The sequence below is a fragment of the Arvicola amphibius genome, chromosome 6 (genome assembly GCF_903992535.2).
Source record: "Arvicola amphibius chromosome 6, mArvAmp1.2, whole genome shotgun sequence".
NCBI classification, from domain to species: Eukaryota; Metazoa; Chordata; class Mammalia; order Rodentia; family Cricetidae; genus Arvicola; species Arvicola amphibius.
Window position 1 is genome coordinate 32,520,316 of NC_052052.2, and position 17,483 is coordinate 32,537,798.

At 46.4% G+C, this 17,483-nt stretch overlaps 1 protein-coding gene across 5 annotated transcripts in view; it reads left to right on the forward strand.

The window, feature by feature from the left end:
• The window catches only part of St3gal3 (ST3 beta-galactoside alpha-2,3-sialyltransferase 3), a 209,291-nt gene that overhangs the window by 24,306 nt on the left and 167,502 nt on the right, over positions 1–17,483 (forward strand). For all 5 annotated transcript variants that reach the window (XM_038332403.1, XM_038332404.1, XM_038332399.1 and 2 more), the window contains exon 2: positions 2,066–2,210. In XM_038332403.1, the coding sequence (XP_038188331.1) occupies positions 2,078–2,210 (133 nt within the window). In that variant the 5' untranslated portion in view covers positions 2,066–2,077. The remainder of the gene's footprint in view (positions 1–2,065; positions 2,211–17,483) is intronic.

The window sequence follows — 17,483 nt, forward strand, 5'->3', positions numbered from 1 at the left end:
GGGAAATGAGGTGGCATTCAGAGAATGGCTAATGTACCGGGCACTGATGAAGCTCAGAGAATCAGGGGCCGCCTGAAAAATGGCAGGGACTTACGCTATAGAGCAGACTTCAGAAGAATTTAGAGTGGAACAAGAGATCCTTGAGGCAGAGTGGTCTCTGAAGCTGCCAGCACCCTGAATGTTGGAGCCTGTGAATATGTCACCTGACTTGGCAAAGGCTCTTTCTAGATAAAATGAAGATTATGGCCATTTAAAGAGGACAATTAGCCTGGATTAAGTAGATGGGTCCAGTATAATCACAGGAGTCCTGGAAAGTGAAGGATTTCTCCAGCTGAAAGCAGAAGCGGGCTCTAAAGAAGGGCAAATCAGAGAGTGAGAGAGGCTTAGCCTCCACCACTCATGGGGCTATGGAGAAAGTTAGAGAAAGACTACAGAAGCAAAGACTGATCCTGCAAGGGAGCCAGCTGCAGGGGTGAGAATCACGTAGCAGCTGGAGTGAGCATGGACTGGGGTTCTTTTCTGGAGCTTCTTGGAAGTGTGCAGCCTCTGGCACACTGGCTCGGTCTCACGTAACTGTACACTAAGGACCTGGCTGAGCTACTCAGTAATAGTGTGTTGGCCTTCAGGACTCTGAGATAATGAATGTATTTTACTATAAACTGTTTAGTCTGCCCCTACCTTGATTTAGCAGCAGAAGAAAATAAATTCAAAGGAGTTTGAGCATGGCAGCAACGTTTTCAGATTTTATGTTAGAGCTGGGCATGGTGGCACACGCTGGAAGTCTCAGCCAGCACTCAGAGGCTGAGACAGAAAGATCATAGCCTTGGGTCCAATCTGGGCTACACTGGCAAGTTCTAGGTCAGCCTAGGCTGTGTAGAGAGAGCCTTGTTTTGAACGATATAAAAGAGAACCAAGCAATGGTGCTGTGTACAGAATGGATGCAGAGAGTATAAACTCATTTGGGGGAACATAGTAATGGCAGGGACTAAGGTCATGATGGGAAGGCATATGACATAATTTACTTGAGGGCTGGAGAGATAGTGCAGTGGTTAAAAGTGCTTTACTGCTCTTCCAGAACTTGAGTTCCCAGCACCCCCCTCGAGTGGCTCACAACCACCTGTAACTCAGCTCTGGGGGAGCTGAGGCCCTCTGCTGGACTCCGGAGGCACCTGCACTCATAATTGAATATGCCCCACCACACGCAGGAGGATATGCATAATTTACAAAGGGCTAGAGAGAGGGCTCAGTGGTTAAGAACATGTATTGTTTTTCTAGAGGATTCAGGTTGGGTTTTCAGCACCCCCTCCACATTGGGCTGCTTGCAATTGCCTGTAATTCCAGTTACAGGGGATCCCTGGCACCTGAATGCATGTGATGTACATACAGGCATGTCGGTACACCCATAGATAAACATACAGCTTTTAAAAATCTTTTTTTAAGAATTGAGAGGCTAGAGAGTTGGCTTGGTCATTAAGAACACTTGCTGCTATTTCAGAGGACCCAGGTTCAGTTCCCAGTATTCACATGGACGCTCACAACCATCTGTACCTCCATTTTCAGGGAATCTGATGTCCTCTTGTGGCCTCTGCAGGCACTAGACACACACGGTACACACACACACACACACACACACACACACTGACGAAACACTCAATACACATGGAATAAAAATAAACTTTTACAAGGCAGTCATGGTGGTGCACGTCTTTAACATCAGCACTGGGGAGGCACAGGCAGGTGGATCTCTGTGAGTTTGAGGCCAGCCTGGTCTATAAAAGTTCCAGGACAGCCGTGGTTGTTACACAGAGAAACCTGTTTCAAAAACACCAACGAAAACCAGAAACCAAAAAAAGTACACTTTTACAAAAATGATTTGATTGGCTGTTGGCATGAGCAAGGTCATGGATGACTTGGTGCTGCGCAATCCAGAGAGGGCTCCTTGAGACAGGTGCCTTGCCGCGAGTCAGTGGTTGCCGTTCACGTGGAAACCGTCTCTGAAGTTTCTTCACGCATAAGGATGATAATAGCTTTATATCTTAATGGCTTTTTTTGTTTTTGCTCTTAGGTCATGTAGGACATGGTAAATCATGTGAAGATGGGACTCTTGGTATTTGTGCGCAATCTGCTGCTAGCCCTCTGCCTCTTCCTAGTCCTGGGATTTTTGTATTATTCTGCTTGGAAGCTGCACCTGCTCCAATGGGAAGACTCCAGTAAGTATGGCCACTGTCGTTCCCGCCAAGCCTGTAGCTTACGCGTAGCTGCCACGCCTGTGGGGAGTAGGCGTAGACACCTCCCACCCTCCAGTCGCTGCAGGCTGAGAGCTTTGATGCTCCCCCCCCCTTCAATCTGCATGCTGTGGCGTGTCTCAGTTTCCTTTACGTGCTCGGTGAGAATGTGCTCTTCTTGGGTTCAAACCTCAGACTGTACCCAGATTTCAAGTTCCCGAAGGCTCTTGTCTTTTAATTAGTCAGATGCACCCCACCCTTACTTCTCGGTTACTGCCTTGGGGTTTGGTATTTAAGTTGGTTTATTTGTCTGTCTTCAGAACTTTCATCTTTCCTTTTTCCTTGCGTTTTCAGTTTGGTGTTGTTTTTGTTTCATTTCCTCCGGGACACTGTCTCCTTCATCTTTTCAGCCCTTTGGTATTGAACTTACGTCTAACTCGAATACCAGTGACCCAGCAACTCCCAGCCCCTTCCCTCCATCTGGTCTCAGATGTGATGTAGTGTCCCCCTCACGGCCTGACTGGTCTGGTTTCTGTTCCCCATGTCCTCTGTGTTACAGGCATGCAGTTGAGAGAATGACCGTACTTGACACCCATCAAAGCACATTTCGTTCTTGGCAACAGCTTGAAGCACCACAAGGGGAACCCCCGTGGCTCTTCTTTGGCCGTTTTGTTTAATCTTAGCCTGGTTTAGGAAACCAAGCCTAGTTGGATTCTTCTCAAAACCAATTTTATTTTTATGGACAGCTCCTGGATGTGAGCATGTAACTAACTGGTCTAGAGAGTAGGGTTAGTCCCTGGGGCAAAGTTAAAAGGAGGTGGAAGATGCAGCTGGCACCTGGCCACCACTGTCCTGAGGCCCTAACGCAACAGCCATGGCAGTGAAACAGACCAGATTTTTCTCACATGCTCCAAACTACTTGGGTAATTTTAAGGTGAAATTTAAAATACCTTACTAAATCTTTATGGCTTTGTATATATTGTTCGTGCCTCTTAAATGTTTAGCTTGGGCTGGGACTGGGCTCAGCTGGTGGAGTGCCTTCCTAGCGTGCACAATGCCCAGTACCAGTAAAACTAGTTCTGGTGGCTCCCACCTGTAATCTGAGTGCTCAGAAGGTGAAGTCAGGATCAGAAGTTCAGGGTCATTCGTGGCCACATAGTGAGTTCAAGGTCATCCTGGGCTATAGGATTTTTTTTTTCTTTTTAAAGGCTTAGCTTATAATTATCACTATTTTGTGTTTCAAGAAGTTATTCAAATTTTTCTGCCTTGATTTATTTTTAGAATTAAGATTGGGTGCTCCCAGGTAAGGAACCTCTGTATCAGACAGTATAGAATTCTGAGCAGTGGCTGCATGTCAGTGGAAAAGTCCCCACTGAAGTCATAACTAAGGATCAAATAATATTTTCCTAGAGAAGTAGAAAGGAATTAGCATTATGGAAGACCCATAATAGCAGGCACTCAGCCAGACAATAGATACATTTTATTTCACCTAATTTAATTCTTAATATCAGTCTGTGAAGATGTCTTTAATTTTTATTTTCCAGTTGGACAAACCCCAGCCGCTTAATTAATGTACCAGGGTCACACAGCTGAGCTGGAATTGAACTCTGATTTTCCATCTTTAAGACCCATTTCATATTGAAAACTATAACAAATTTTGAAGAGGATTTAGTTCTGTATTCTACTTGATAAAAAGAGAGAGAGAGAGAAAGGGCTCTCAAAGAGGTATTAAAAGGCAAAGGAGGGAATGAGAAAGAAGACAGGGCTAAAACCTCCAAAAGAGACAGAACCTGGACCTGGCGGCCCACGTGGTACAGTAATCGGGAGGCAGAGGCATGCAGATTTCTGTGAGTTCGAGGCCAGCCTGGTCTACATAGAGAGTCCAGAACAGCTTATGTCACCTAGTGAAACTCTGGCTCAAAAAAGAAAAAAAAGGTGGGGGAGGGAGATTGAGGAGGCAACATGGAGGTGTTGGTTAGGTTGCGGTGGCAGCGGCTCACAGCCAGTGTGCTGTCTGTGGGCCTGGGTGGCTCATTCTTAGTCACCAGCAGCTGTGTTTTGTGTTGTGAGCTGATGAACCAGTAATCACAATGTTCCTGACATTCTCTCTCTTAAGCTTCTTAGAGATTTGACTTGGAATAGGATGTTGAGTTTGTCTCACTGTGGAATCTCTGTGTTGTAGTATGAGAGGAAGAGGAGCAAGCCTGGGTGGGACACCAAGGCAGAGAGAGACCTTCACTCAGCAAAAGAGGCAGGCCCTAATGGTTGCCTTGTTGGAGGTTGGGGTGTGTGCGTGCGTGCGTGCGTGCGTGTGCGTGTGCGTGTGCGTGTGTGTGTGTGTGTGTGTGTGTGTGTGTGTGTGTGTGTGTGTAGGGTCTCACTATGTAGCTCTAGCTGGACTAGAACTCATGATGTAGACTGGACTAGCCTCAAACTCACAGAGAGCTGCCTACCTATGCCTTCCACGTGCTGGGATTAAAGGTGTGAGTGTCTTCCAGATAGAAGTTTTGCAGTTCTAGCAATTATAAGGCTTATTGTAAAGGGGTGCAATCTACTTAGCCCTGGGCCGCTTCTGGATAAACGCATATACCAGAGGCCTGGGTCAGATGCTTACCTTCAAAGAGTAGTTTGAGATTAGCCTGGTTATCAACCTGTTTTATACAGTGCCATAGAGAGGGCTAAAGAGATGGCTCAGTGGTTAAAAGAGGTTGCTGCTCTTGCAGAGGACCCAAGTCAGGTGACCCAACTCTAGCTTTGAGAAATCAGATGCTTTGGTATCCATGAATACCTGTTTCACACAAATATACACACACACATGCACACATGCATGCACACACACACACACATGCACACACAAACCATTAAAAATAATTTAAAAGCCAGGTGTGGTGGCATAGGCCTTTAATCCCAGCACCAGGAGGCAGAGGCAGGCAGTCTCTGTGAGTTTGAGGTCAGCCTGGTCTAAATAGTGAGCCAGGCTAGTCAGGGCTACACAGTTGAGTCACTGACTCAGAAAAGCAAAAAAACAAAACAAAACAAACAAAAAACCAAACCAAAACAAAAAAAACCCAAATCTTTTAACGAAGTTATTTCAGATGAAAAATAGCGTGGGAACATGATGTTGTGCACACACTTACAAACCCCACAGCCAGAAGCTGACGCGGGCTGGGCTCTATGCCAAGGACACTGTTTCAGAAGCAGATAAGCTGAGCCTGGTGGTCCAGGTCCTTAATCATAGCTACTCAGGAGGCTGTCACTAAAAGATCAGAAGTTCACTGGGTATGGGACTCACCTTCAGTCCCAGCACTGGGGAGGCAGAGGCAGGCCAGTCTCCAGGTTTGAGGCTAGCCTGGTCTCCAGGGCAGCCAGAGCTACACAGAGAAACCGTGTCTCAAAACACCCCATTAAGGGGCTCAGTGGTTAAGAGCATTGCCTGCTCTTCCAAAGGTCCTGAGTTCAATTCCCAGCAACCACATGGTGGCTCACAACCATCTGTAATGAGGTCTGGTGCCCTCTTCTGGCCTTCAGGCATACACACAGACAGAATATTGTATACATAAAAAAAAACACCCCATTAAAAGAAAAAGATCAAAAGCTCAAGATCCGCTGAGCCACATGGTGATTTCAAGGCTAGTCTCGGCAACTTACTGTGATCTTGTCTCAAAACTGAGTTCAGTTCTCAGCGCCCACACTGGGTGGCTCTCACCCACCTGTAACTCCAGCTCTAGCAGATCCAACACCCCTCTGGCCTCTGCAAGTACCCTTATACACATACACGTACGTGCACACAGATAGACACACACAGGTAATCCAGTTAATCTTTTCAGAAAGGGAAGTGGAGGGTGGCATTTCTGCCGTGGCTTAGATATTCACTTCCCCGTGACAACAGAGTAAGTGGTGACAGAAGTAGCTGTAGCGTTATAAATAATGGTTCCGTGGGCAAAATAACAAAAGGGCTGTGTCCAGAAAGGACACAGGTGTAGATTTCAGCCACTGAGAAGGAACACACTGAGCGAGCTCCCCAGCTGCCCAGCTTCCTGCCAGTGCACCACCCGCTCTGTTCAGAGGTCCGAGTGGGATGGGTAGTGTTGGCTTCTGCTACTCAGAGATACCTGGAGCGGCACTGGGACATCCGGAACAGGGGGAGTTTGCGGGATGGCCCATCCAGGGGTATTGGACATCTATGGGAGGAATCCAGTGAGTCCGAGCTGTTGCTCCCTGGGCAGAAACACTGAGGCCTCCCACCTGCAGCTCTGCCCCAGGATGACAGAGAGAGGTGGCAGTGGGGAGTGACGAGGAAAAGCAGTGCTGGGATATCGGGAGTCCCCACTCTTGCAGTGGAGAACTCTCAACGCCGGGTATGCAGCACGGGCACTGCCAGGCCATGCCCTAGGTGTCAAAGTCTCACACAAGAGCAAGACCTACTGTGGGCCACTCTTTCAAGACCAACAGAGCTCCCAGCAACAGTTTTTAAAGTGTGGGTCACCTCAAGCTTAGAAACACATTGTAAGAAGTTAAGCATGCACATCTGTGTGTCTGTAACCATTTACTCAAGAGGCATGAAAACCTCTGTCTGCACAAAGATTTGGAGGCAAATGTCTGTGGCAGGTTTATTAACAATAGCGGATACTGAAAACACCCCCAGTTTCTGTTAGGGACGAGTGAAACAGTGTGCTGTAGTGCACAGGGGAGCGTCACGTAGCAGTGAACCGGGAACAGGCTACTGTTGCATGAGACAACCTGCGTGAATCCCATGGCCATGCTCTGCGTGCCAGAAACAGGTAGGAAAGAGTACAGATCATGTGATTCCATTTAGATTAAATTCTAGAAAGAGCTAGACTAGTCCTTGGCTATAGAGATTTATGTCAGTGATTGATTTGTGCGGAGGACCGTGGGAACTTGAAGGGATTTTCCCTGATGATAAAACGCTGCCCATCTCGTTTGAGGTCATGCCCACACAAGTGTATATATTTGCCAAACATCAGAAGACCTGTCTAGGTGAGTGTGAATTTTATTTTTAAGTATTTTTTAAAAATTAAATCTATTTCGATAAAATCTTTATTTTAGAAGAAAGAGTTGGGGCCGACAAGAAGGCTCAGTGAGTTAAGGTGTTTGCTGCAAAGCCCTGACCAAGTTTGATCCCCAGCACCCATATGATAGAAGGAGAGAACAGACTCCTGCAGGCTGTGCTCTGACCTCCACGTGTGCACAGTGGCATGTTTGTGCGTGCCTAGACATGCACACAAGATAAAGAAATGTAATTCTTTGTTAAAGATTTATTAGCATTATTATTTTATATGTATGAAGGTTTTGTCTGCATGTATAAGTGCACCACATGTGTGCCTGGTCTTCACAGGAGGTCATAAGATGGCATTAGATCTCCTGGAACTGCAATTACAGATGGTTGTAAGCCATCAAGTGGGTACTGGGAGTTGAACCCAGGTTCCCTACAAGAGCAGCAAGTGCTCTTAACTGCTGAGCCAGTTCTCCAGACCCTAACTTTTTTAAAATTGAGAGTAGTAATAATAATATAAGGCAAGAAACTTGCTCTTCTAGACATCTGAGTCTGTTCTGAGGCACAGTAATGGAACGGCGCCTCCAGCGTAGGAAGAAGGTGGACCTGTGACCTGTAGCGCAGGAGCTTGTACCCAGAAGTGCGGTCCTGAGAGACAGGGACTGAGGTCTGAGGGCGGTGATGGGTTATCCTGCTTTGTTTTCAGTCCGTTGCCTAATTTAGTCAGAAAAGTGCAAGTTAAATCCTTCTCATATCTCACACCAAAATCAGTTCCATATCAAGGTTATAAAGAGTGTAATATTACGGCTGGAAAGAGTTCATTGCCATGACATCAGGCCAGGAATCATAAAAGGAAAATGGAAGATGCTACTCTTGTCTATTAAATTTTTATAGGAAAGAAATTGTAAAATTTTAAGCAAAGTTAAAACAAATAACAAAGAACATATTTTCATTATATGTGATGGAGGGTTTTGCTTTTGTTTTTGTTTTTATGTTTTTTTGGGGTTTTACAAATGCACCAATATCCGTTTTTCACTGGTTTATATCCGGGAGGGGTGCAGCCTCCCACAGATTCTGTGCTCAGTGGCCGTTGTAGGAATTTGACACGAACCATGCCACTGTTGCCATGGGCCCGAGTTCCCCAGATCACCTTTCCCCTGATCACTGGCTTTGTTGGTTTGCCTCCAGGAGTCACTGTGTTGTTTTTGGCTTTGTATAAACACATAAGTACATCTCTGGTTTCGTGTCAGGCATAAATACTTTGAGCTGTGTGCTATCTTTGGTTCAGGAGACTTGGCTTGTAGCCAGCAAAAGTGGCCCTGCACCATAGCCTTCCGGACATATTTGCATATTAGAAGTCCTATTCCTAGGAGGCCCCTGTATCTGTCCCCAAAATTCAGCAACCATGATAGAGATTTTTTTAATTGTTGATCTCTGTTTGTTTATTTATTTATTTATTTATTTATTTATTTATTTATTTAATTACAGCCTCACCATGTGGCCTGTTATTCACAGCTCTTGGGCCTCAAATTCTCCCACCTCAGCCTCCCAAGTGCTGGAATTGTAGGCTCATACTACCACACTTAAACTTATATTTTAATATATTCTAAGAACTTGTGTAAGTTTTTTAAATTTTAGATTTATTATTAATTTATTTTATGTTTATGGGCATTTTGCCTCCATGCATACCACTTATGTGCCTGTTGCCCACAGAGGTCAGCAGAGGGTGTCAGATTCCCTGGAATTAGAGTTGCGGATGGCTATGAGTTCCCACGTGGGTGCTGGGAATCAAACTCGAGTCCTGTAGGAGAGCCACAAGTTCTCTTCACCACCGACCCATCTCTCCAGTCCCTACTAAAATATGTTGAAGATTCATGTTCTTTGAGCTAAGCTTACATTTCTTACTTTGTGTGTGTGTGTGTGTGTGTGAGAGAGAGAGAGAGAGAGAGAGAGAGAGAGAGAGAGAGAGAGAGAGAGAGAGAGAGAGAGAGAGAACAGGTCTTACTTAGCCCAGGATGGCCTCAAAGTTGATTTGTAGCTGAGTGATCTAGATTTCCTTATCTTCTGCCTCCATCTCTGTAGTTAGGAGCTAACCAGTGTCTGTGCCACCACGCCAGCTTGCATGCTTGTTTTGGCCCTGTTAGGTGTAGTTTGGTAGTACTTCCACATTTGAAAGTTGAGATGCACGTGGCTTAGCACGTTCTTAATGCCTCACTTGACCATTCTTAACCAGTTTTATAGATGGGAAAACCAGGGCTTGGGATTTTTGTTTGTTCAGAGACAGGATCTCAAGATGCAGCCTTGACTGGCCTGGCACTGGTTATGTAGATGAGGCTGGCCTCAACCCCACAGAGATCCACCTGCTTCTGCCTCCAAAATAGTAGGATTAAAGGCACGCCATCTCTTTCCATGGGAAAACTGAGTTTTAAGTGAGTTGGTGCTGAGTGGGGACAGGTCTGCATTCAGCACTTGGTCTCTAGGGGTCTGACCCCCACCTGTGTAATACACAGAGTCCTTAGGTCTGGAGCTGTCTTTCCTTCTGCACACCCCTTAGCAGTACCCCACAGCCAACTGAAGGCCAGTCAGTGTGCACTGGGTCTTACTTGTAGTCAGTGTGCTGTGGACTAACTGTAGTCAGTGTGTGCAGTGGACTAACTGTAGTCAGTGTGTGCACTGGTTTTACCTGTAGTCAGTGTGCAGTGGACTAACTGTAGTTAGTGTGTGCTGGGACTAACTGTAGTCAATGTGTGCAGTGGGACTAACTGTAGTCAGTGTATGCTGGGTCTAACTGTAGTCAGTGTGTGCAGTGGACAAACTATAGTCAGTGTGTGCAGTGGGACTAACTGTGGTCAGTGTGTGCAGTGGACTAACTGTGGTCAGTGTGCAGTGGGACTAACTGTGGTCAGTGTGTGCAGTGGACTAACTGTAGTCAGTGTGCAGTGGGACTAGCTGTAGTCAGTGTGCAGTGGGACTAACTGTAGAGTTCTAAGCAGCCTACAGCCAACAAATTCATGGCTGTACTGACTCAAAGCTGAAACTTAAGCAAGAATAACTGTGATTTCTCACTATGCCCAGTTTGCGGCAGTACTGGAAGCATGCTGATTCCAGAGCAAGGGTCAGAATGTGGGCGGAGAGGAGCTGTCTGAGCGCAGTGGTCCATTGCCGCGCGTCCTGTCAACCGACTGCTCAGGAGATACTGACTTCATTTTGCAGGGCGCTCCAGGCTCCTTCTGGTTTTACTTATATCCGATTTTTATAGTTCAGTATTTTTTTTTTCTGTAGAGTTCCACTAAGTAGGTAATGTGTAATTATGAATAAAAGTGAAGCCATGTGGGGGACTTTGTGTCATGAAGAAGGAACTTGTATTTTTGGGTCAGTTTTGGACCATTAGGAAAACCTGTCAGTGTGCTTCTCGAATCACAACTTTCTCCCTCTTGAGACAAGGTCTCATGTGGCCCAGACTGGCCTCAAACTCTTTAGAGTGGAGGATGGCTTTGAGCCACTGACCCTTCTGCGCCACCCCCTGCGTTGCCTAGGTTACAGGTGTGTGTCACCACTCACTTTCATTAGCTGCTGGGGATTGAACACAGGACTTTAGGCATGCAAGGCGGGCACTCTATCAGCTGGGCCATACCCCACAATCACCCAGCTTTGTTGTGTGAGTGACAGAAATTCTGATAGTTCTCTTATCTCCTTCCTTTGCTGTTGGCGGCCTTAGTCATCCACAGTCTTCTCAGGTTCTAAAGCCACGCTCCAGCCCTCCTGTCTAGACGGCTGACCTTTGCCATTGTTCTCTCCCTTCTGGGCTTGCAGGAGCTTCTCCTGTGTCTTTGAAACAATGCATATCCAGGTTGACCTCTCTCTGTAGCAGGGAGGGGCTGTTGCCTCTCATATGAAGGCATTTTTAGTGTCAGACAGCGAAAGGCATTAGTGATGATGCTAACACAGGAAGGGAAAAAAAGAGAACAATTTGAAAATTAGAGAGTGGAGACAGACACCCTGCTACAGAGATTTAGTGAGTGTGACGCTGGCGCTATGAACAGCAGGGCACACATCTCAGTGAAAGAGCTCAGGAGAACTGCTTCTGGGAAACCCACACACAAAGGCAGACTTTAAAGGAGCCTCAAGCTTTCAGAGTCAGGGAAGGAGACTGCTGCAGTTGGCAGCACGCACTGCCTCTTGCAGCGGACCCACATATGTGTGCCTGCGACTCCGAGGGAGCCAGTCGCACTTGCATGTCCTCCCTGGGCACCTGCACTCATGCACGTTCCCACACAAACCCGCAATTATAAAGAAATCCTTGAGAAGAGAACAGTCACACAGAAGGAAGTAAAGGGCTGCCTTGGGGCGGAGCTGGTTGTTGTTCCCTTCACTGTGAAGGACGCTTGAGAGCTTCAGGGAGAGAGAGGATCAGCGGCTGGGCAGGCGTGGAACGCTGACAGCAGGGCAATCAGGAAACAACGGTGCCCGCTTCTTTCTCCTCTGCCCTCCTCTGTCCAGTCCCCCAGCCTGAAATGGTGCCACCCACCCATCTTCCCCACTCTTTATTAATCCCTCCGAAACTTCTAGTTGCAATCACGCTGACAGTTGCAGCAGAATGTCTAGGGAAGGACAGGAACAAAGCCTTAAATGCAGATATCCTAGCTGGGCCTGGCGCGCACTGTGGTCTCAGCCCTTGGAAGGTGCAGGAAGAAGGATCGTCCTTAGCTGCAGAGCCAGTTTCAGGCCAGTCTGGGCTACACAAGACCATGAAAACAAAACAGAAACAAAGGACAAACAGTAATCACAGAAACTCATGGGGAGAAAATGTCGAACTATCTTAAATCAAATGTAAAGACTTCGTGTTTTAAGGGTCCCACAGACACAGTTAACATGCAGATGGTATGCCAGGAAGGGAAGCGTCAGTGTTGAAATTGGTGAGCGATGGTGCAGATACCCTGATGGGTTGCAGCACACTTGGGAGAGGGCTTGCTTAGTGTGCAGGAAGCCCTGCTCTGACCCCCAGAACTGCATGGAAGCCAGTGTGGCAGTGCACACCCCAAATCCCAATATCAAGGAAGGTTGGCAGCAAAGTTAGAAGGTCGGAGTTCAAGGCCAGACTGGGCTGTGTGACCCTGCCCAGAGATAGAAAGGGCTGGGGGGGGGGTCCTCAATATCACCATAGGAAATGGGCAAAGAGTTGGAATAGGCATTTTAAAGAATTAAGAAACCCTTTAGGCTAGGCATGGGTATGAAATGTTCAAGTTAAAACAAAATACCGCTTTCTACCTCTTTGGCAAGAATTGGAAAGCTGGATGATGTCTAATGGTCAGAATGAGAAACCGCTATAACCTGTATTCTCGGCTGGCAGCGGGAAGATGGCACGGTTCTGGAGAGCCATGTGACAGGACTGGCATAAGCATATGTATGAATGCCATTTCACCTGGCAAGTCCCCCTTTCCCTTTTATACGCTGCGCAGCTCATCAGAGGCATGCAGAGTGGACCAAGCAGCTGGGGGATGAGTGAATCTCCACCCTGAGGGTGGAGGTGAGTGGGCAAGGATCAGGGTGATGTCATAGGGATACACAGCACTTTGAAGCAAAAAGCTACAGACCTAAGACCTGGACAGGATGTAAAAAGAAAGCCCTGTTTGAACTGATAGAAGAACGAGAATAAGAGTTTCGCTTTGTAAACCAAAAGAACACCATCAGGTGTTGCGGCTCACGGCAGCGGTTTCAGCACCTTGGGGAAGCCCAACCATGAGTTTAAGGCCAGCATGGGCTACAGAGTCTCAAAAACAGAATCACAAACCCACAAAAGGTACGTGTACAGAGACTGAAGTGTGAGCTGAATCTGCATGGTGGTGCGCATCTCAAAAAAAAAGAAAGAAAGAAAAAGAAAGAAGAAAAGAAAAGAAGCATGAGTTGAAAGATTCAAAACTGTTGAACTTGGGGTGGGGCTCTGGGTCAGTGTTGGGACGATTGCATAGCCCACGCTAAACTGTGTGGGTTCAGTTGATAGAACAAAAAAAAAAAAAAGGAAAGAAAGAAAAGAAAAAATTTAGGTAACTTTTTTTAACCAAAATTAAAATTGACTGCTATTCAAAAGATGTAATTTAGAGAATAGGAAGGTAAAACTCTCCTGGCATATCCAGGCGGTGGTGGCACACACCTTTAATCCCAGCACTTGGGGACAGAGGCAGGTGGATCTCTGTGAGTTTGAGGTCAGCCTGGTCTACAGAGTAAGTTCCAGGACAACTAGGGCTGGCTACACAGAGAAACCCTGTCTCAGGAAAAAACAAAAAGGTAAAACTCAGAATGGGAAAATACTCAGTACTTGTGTATAGACTATCCAGTGGTAAAATTTCAATTCTTTTGTAGATTTGTGTGTAAAATAAAAGGTTTTCACCATTTAACAGTGAGATGATAAGCAGCTAAATAAAAACAAATGAAAGACTTGGAGAGATGCTTCATGGAAGAGGATCTCTGAGGGACTTGAGGACATAAGGTTGTTCTCAGCCTTGGTCACTAGGCACACGAGAAACCAGGGGTATTAGACGCGCACCGGCGCAGTCCGTTAAGAAACATGGTGAGGTGGTGGCAAGGATGTGCCACCGCAGAGCGTCCTGTGGCCGGTCGTAAATGGAGGTGGCATAAGAACTTTGGAAGCTAGTTGGAGTTTTTTCAGCAAGATAAACATATGGTTGCCAAATGATATATCCTTTTTTTGTTTGTTTATTTTGTTTTGTTTGTCAAGACAGGGTTTCTCTGTGTAGCTTTGGCTATCCTGGAACTCACTTTGTAGCCCAGGTTGCAAAGTTTCAATGTGTAAAACATCTCCTTCTGTATACAGTAACTATTATGAGGGGGGTTCTGTAAAACCCATTAGTACCATGAGAATGGCATACAATTCTGCCTCCCGAGTGCTGGGATTAAAGGCGTGTGCCACCACTACCCAGCCAATATATATACTTATTTAAGTATATATGTGAGAAAAATTATGTAAGCCCGCGTTCATACAGAAACCTGTACTGGAATGCTGCCAACAGTTTATTCTCAATGTCTCAAACTACAACACAGCCCAGATGTCTATCAGCAGGTGGATAGATAGACAAAGCGTGCCATTACCATCTGGGTACACAGGCGTCACATGCCTGTGGTCCCAGCACTTGCGACGTTGAGGTGGAGGATCAGGGGTCAAGATCATTCAATACTATGTAGCAAGCTCAAGGCCAGCCCAAGCCACACAAGACCCTATCTTAAGCAGAAAGTGACATGATCACATAATGGAGTACCGGGCAGCAGTATAGAAGAAGCAGATTGAAGGCCTGGAGCGACGGCTCATGCTTGTGAAAGTGTGAGGATTTGAGTTTGAATCCCTAGCACCCATGTTAAAGACTGGCCATAGCCCACACCTGCCCGGCACCCGTGTTAAACACTGGCCATAGCCCAGACCTGCCCGGCACCTGTGTTAAACACTGGCCATAGCCCACACCTGCCCGGCACCCGTGTTAAACACTGGCCATAGCCCACACCTGCCCGGCACCCATGTTAAACACTGGCCGTAGCCCACACCTGCCTGGTACCCATGTTAAGCACTGGCCGTAGCCCACACCTGCCCGGCACCCATGTTAAGCACTGGCCGTAGCCCACACCTGTGATCCCAGCCCTGGAGAGGCAGAGATAGTTGGATCTCAGGAGCTTGCTGGCCAGAAAGACTAGTCTAACCAAAAGGCAGGTTCCAGGTTGTGTGTGTGTGTGTGTGTGTTTCTTGTTGTTTTGAGACAGGATTTCATTTTATAGCCCCAACTGGCCTGGAACTCTCTATGTAGACCAGGATGACCTCACACTCACAGAGAGCCTCTGCCCCCCAGGTGTAATGTCTGGTCAGTTACAGCTTCCGTGAGAGACCCTGTCTCAAAGTATTAGGTAGGGAGTTCTAGAGGAGGCCACCCAGTGTCAGTCTCTGACTTCCACACATGTACACACGGTGAGCATGTTTGTACGCATGCGTACAAAGATACACCAGCACCAATTGATGCATGCAATACCGTGAGTGACTATCAAACTCCTTCTGAGCTAAAGAAACTAGGTATAAAAGAATACACTTTGCTGGCTAGCAAGATGGCTCAGTGGGTAAAGGCACTTGCTGCCAGGACCCACGTGGTGGAAGTAGAGAGTCAGCACCCGAAAGTTATCCTTTGACAGCTATACTTGTGACAGGTGCATGCCCCTCCCCCACCAGAACACCCCCCCCTACACATACACATTAATTAATTAAAAGTAACCTTCAAAGGAGTACCTGTAGCATGGCTCCATTCATTAAAAAAAGGAAGCTAGTTGTAACTGAGAAGCCGGTCAGCGTCCTCTGCAGGAAAAGTGACGGGAGAGGGCAGATTGCACAAGGACACACGGAGTTTTTGAGCCAGATGGGAATGAGTTACAGGTTGTGGTGAGAACTCTGTGAATATGTTACCTGTCAACGCTCTTTATGTTGTATGCTTTAATACAACTTACCGTATGTAAATTCTTCAGTAGAACTGATTGGGAAAAATCCCACCTCCAAAAGCAAATGTGACTTAAAGGAATCCAAACTGTCAATATAACAGGATGCTGCCTTTGCAGGTGGGGAAGAAGGAAAGACACCGTGACCTAATTTATGTCACTCTAGACAGTGGGGGTGTGGCACTCACTGAGGACGGTGGGGCAGTTGTTTCTGTGTGTCTGTACTTTCCATGACATCTAGGACAGCCATATCAACCACGATGAGCAGCAGGTACCACGAGACGCTGCGGTGAGGATGGGGGAAATATTGAGGCGGAGAACCATCCCTTGCTGAGGGTCAGAGGCCGTGGGATCGCTCAGACACTGAACCGCCCCGATTTGTTTTAAAATTCAACATCGTTTTCAGTCAAAATCTGAGAAAGGTTGAGATTCCTCAACCTTTTATTTTTATGAGATTTTTCTCTTAATGAGATTTCCTCTCTTATTTTTTGGTAGACATTGAAAATGGATTTTAAAATTCACGTGGAAGTGCAGAGACCCTTGGGTAGTAAAGATGTTTTCAGACAGAAGCACGTGAGGAGGGTTCACGTTGCCTGGAAATGTTCTATAAAGTACACATACAGATCAATGGGACAATAGAGGCCAGAAATAGATCTACACGTGTGTGGCCAGAGCCATTCAGTAGGGACAGACAGTACAGTTTGTTCACTTAATGGTTGCAGAAGAAATCCAAACGTTGACCTTTACCTCTTGCCAGCTACAACATTGACTGGAAATGGATGATTCCCCCGAGTCAGGAGAAGGACAGTGGAACCGAGAGGTGCAGGGGTCAGGGTACCCAAGTGGCCTTGGAATGGTTTCTTAAATGAGATAAGAAATACTCAGACCAGGCAGTGGTGGTGCATATTTTTAATCCCTTTTAATCCCAGCTCTCGGAGGCAGAGGCAGGTGGATCAAAAAAAAAAAAAAAAAAAAAAAAAAAAAAAAAGAAGGAAGGAAGGAAGACTCAGTATATTGTACTTTATTTAGCAGAATATGGCGCTGCAGCTTCAGGGGCTGAAGAAGAAAGATCCCAAAGCCAGCCTAGGATACATAGACAGAAGTTATCTCAAAATGTCTGCTTGCTTTTGGGCGAGCATGGTGGATTACATCTGTAACCCTAACACTTTGAAAATGAAGGCAGAGGGTCAGATGCTCAGGGTCATCCTTGGCTACATAGTGAGTTCCATGCCAACCTGGGCTACATGGAGGTACTGTCTCAACAAATAAACCATTACACATTTTTACTTACTTTTTTTTTAATATTTATTTATTTTATTATGTAAACAATATTCTGTCTGTATGCCTGCAGGCCAGAAGAGGGCACCAGACTCCTTTACAGATGGTTGTGAGCCACCATGTGGTTGCTGGGAACTGAACTCAGGACCTTTGGAAGAGCAGGCAATGCTCTTAACCTCTGAGCCATCTCTCCAGCCCCTTTACTTACTTTTTTTTTAAAAAAAGGTTATTTTATGTGTATGCATATGCAGCCTGTCTGCACAGTGCCTGTGGCGGCCAGAAGAAAGTGTTGGGTCCCTGGATCTGGAGTTACAGACACTTGTGAGCTGTCTGGGTGCTGGGAATTGAACCTGGGTCCTTTGGAAGAACAGCCAGTGCTCTTAACCACTCTCCAGCCCCATTATTTCTCTGTTCACACTCTCACACACACACACTCACTCACACACACATACACACACACAAACACACACAGAGTTCCACAT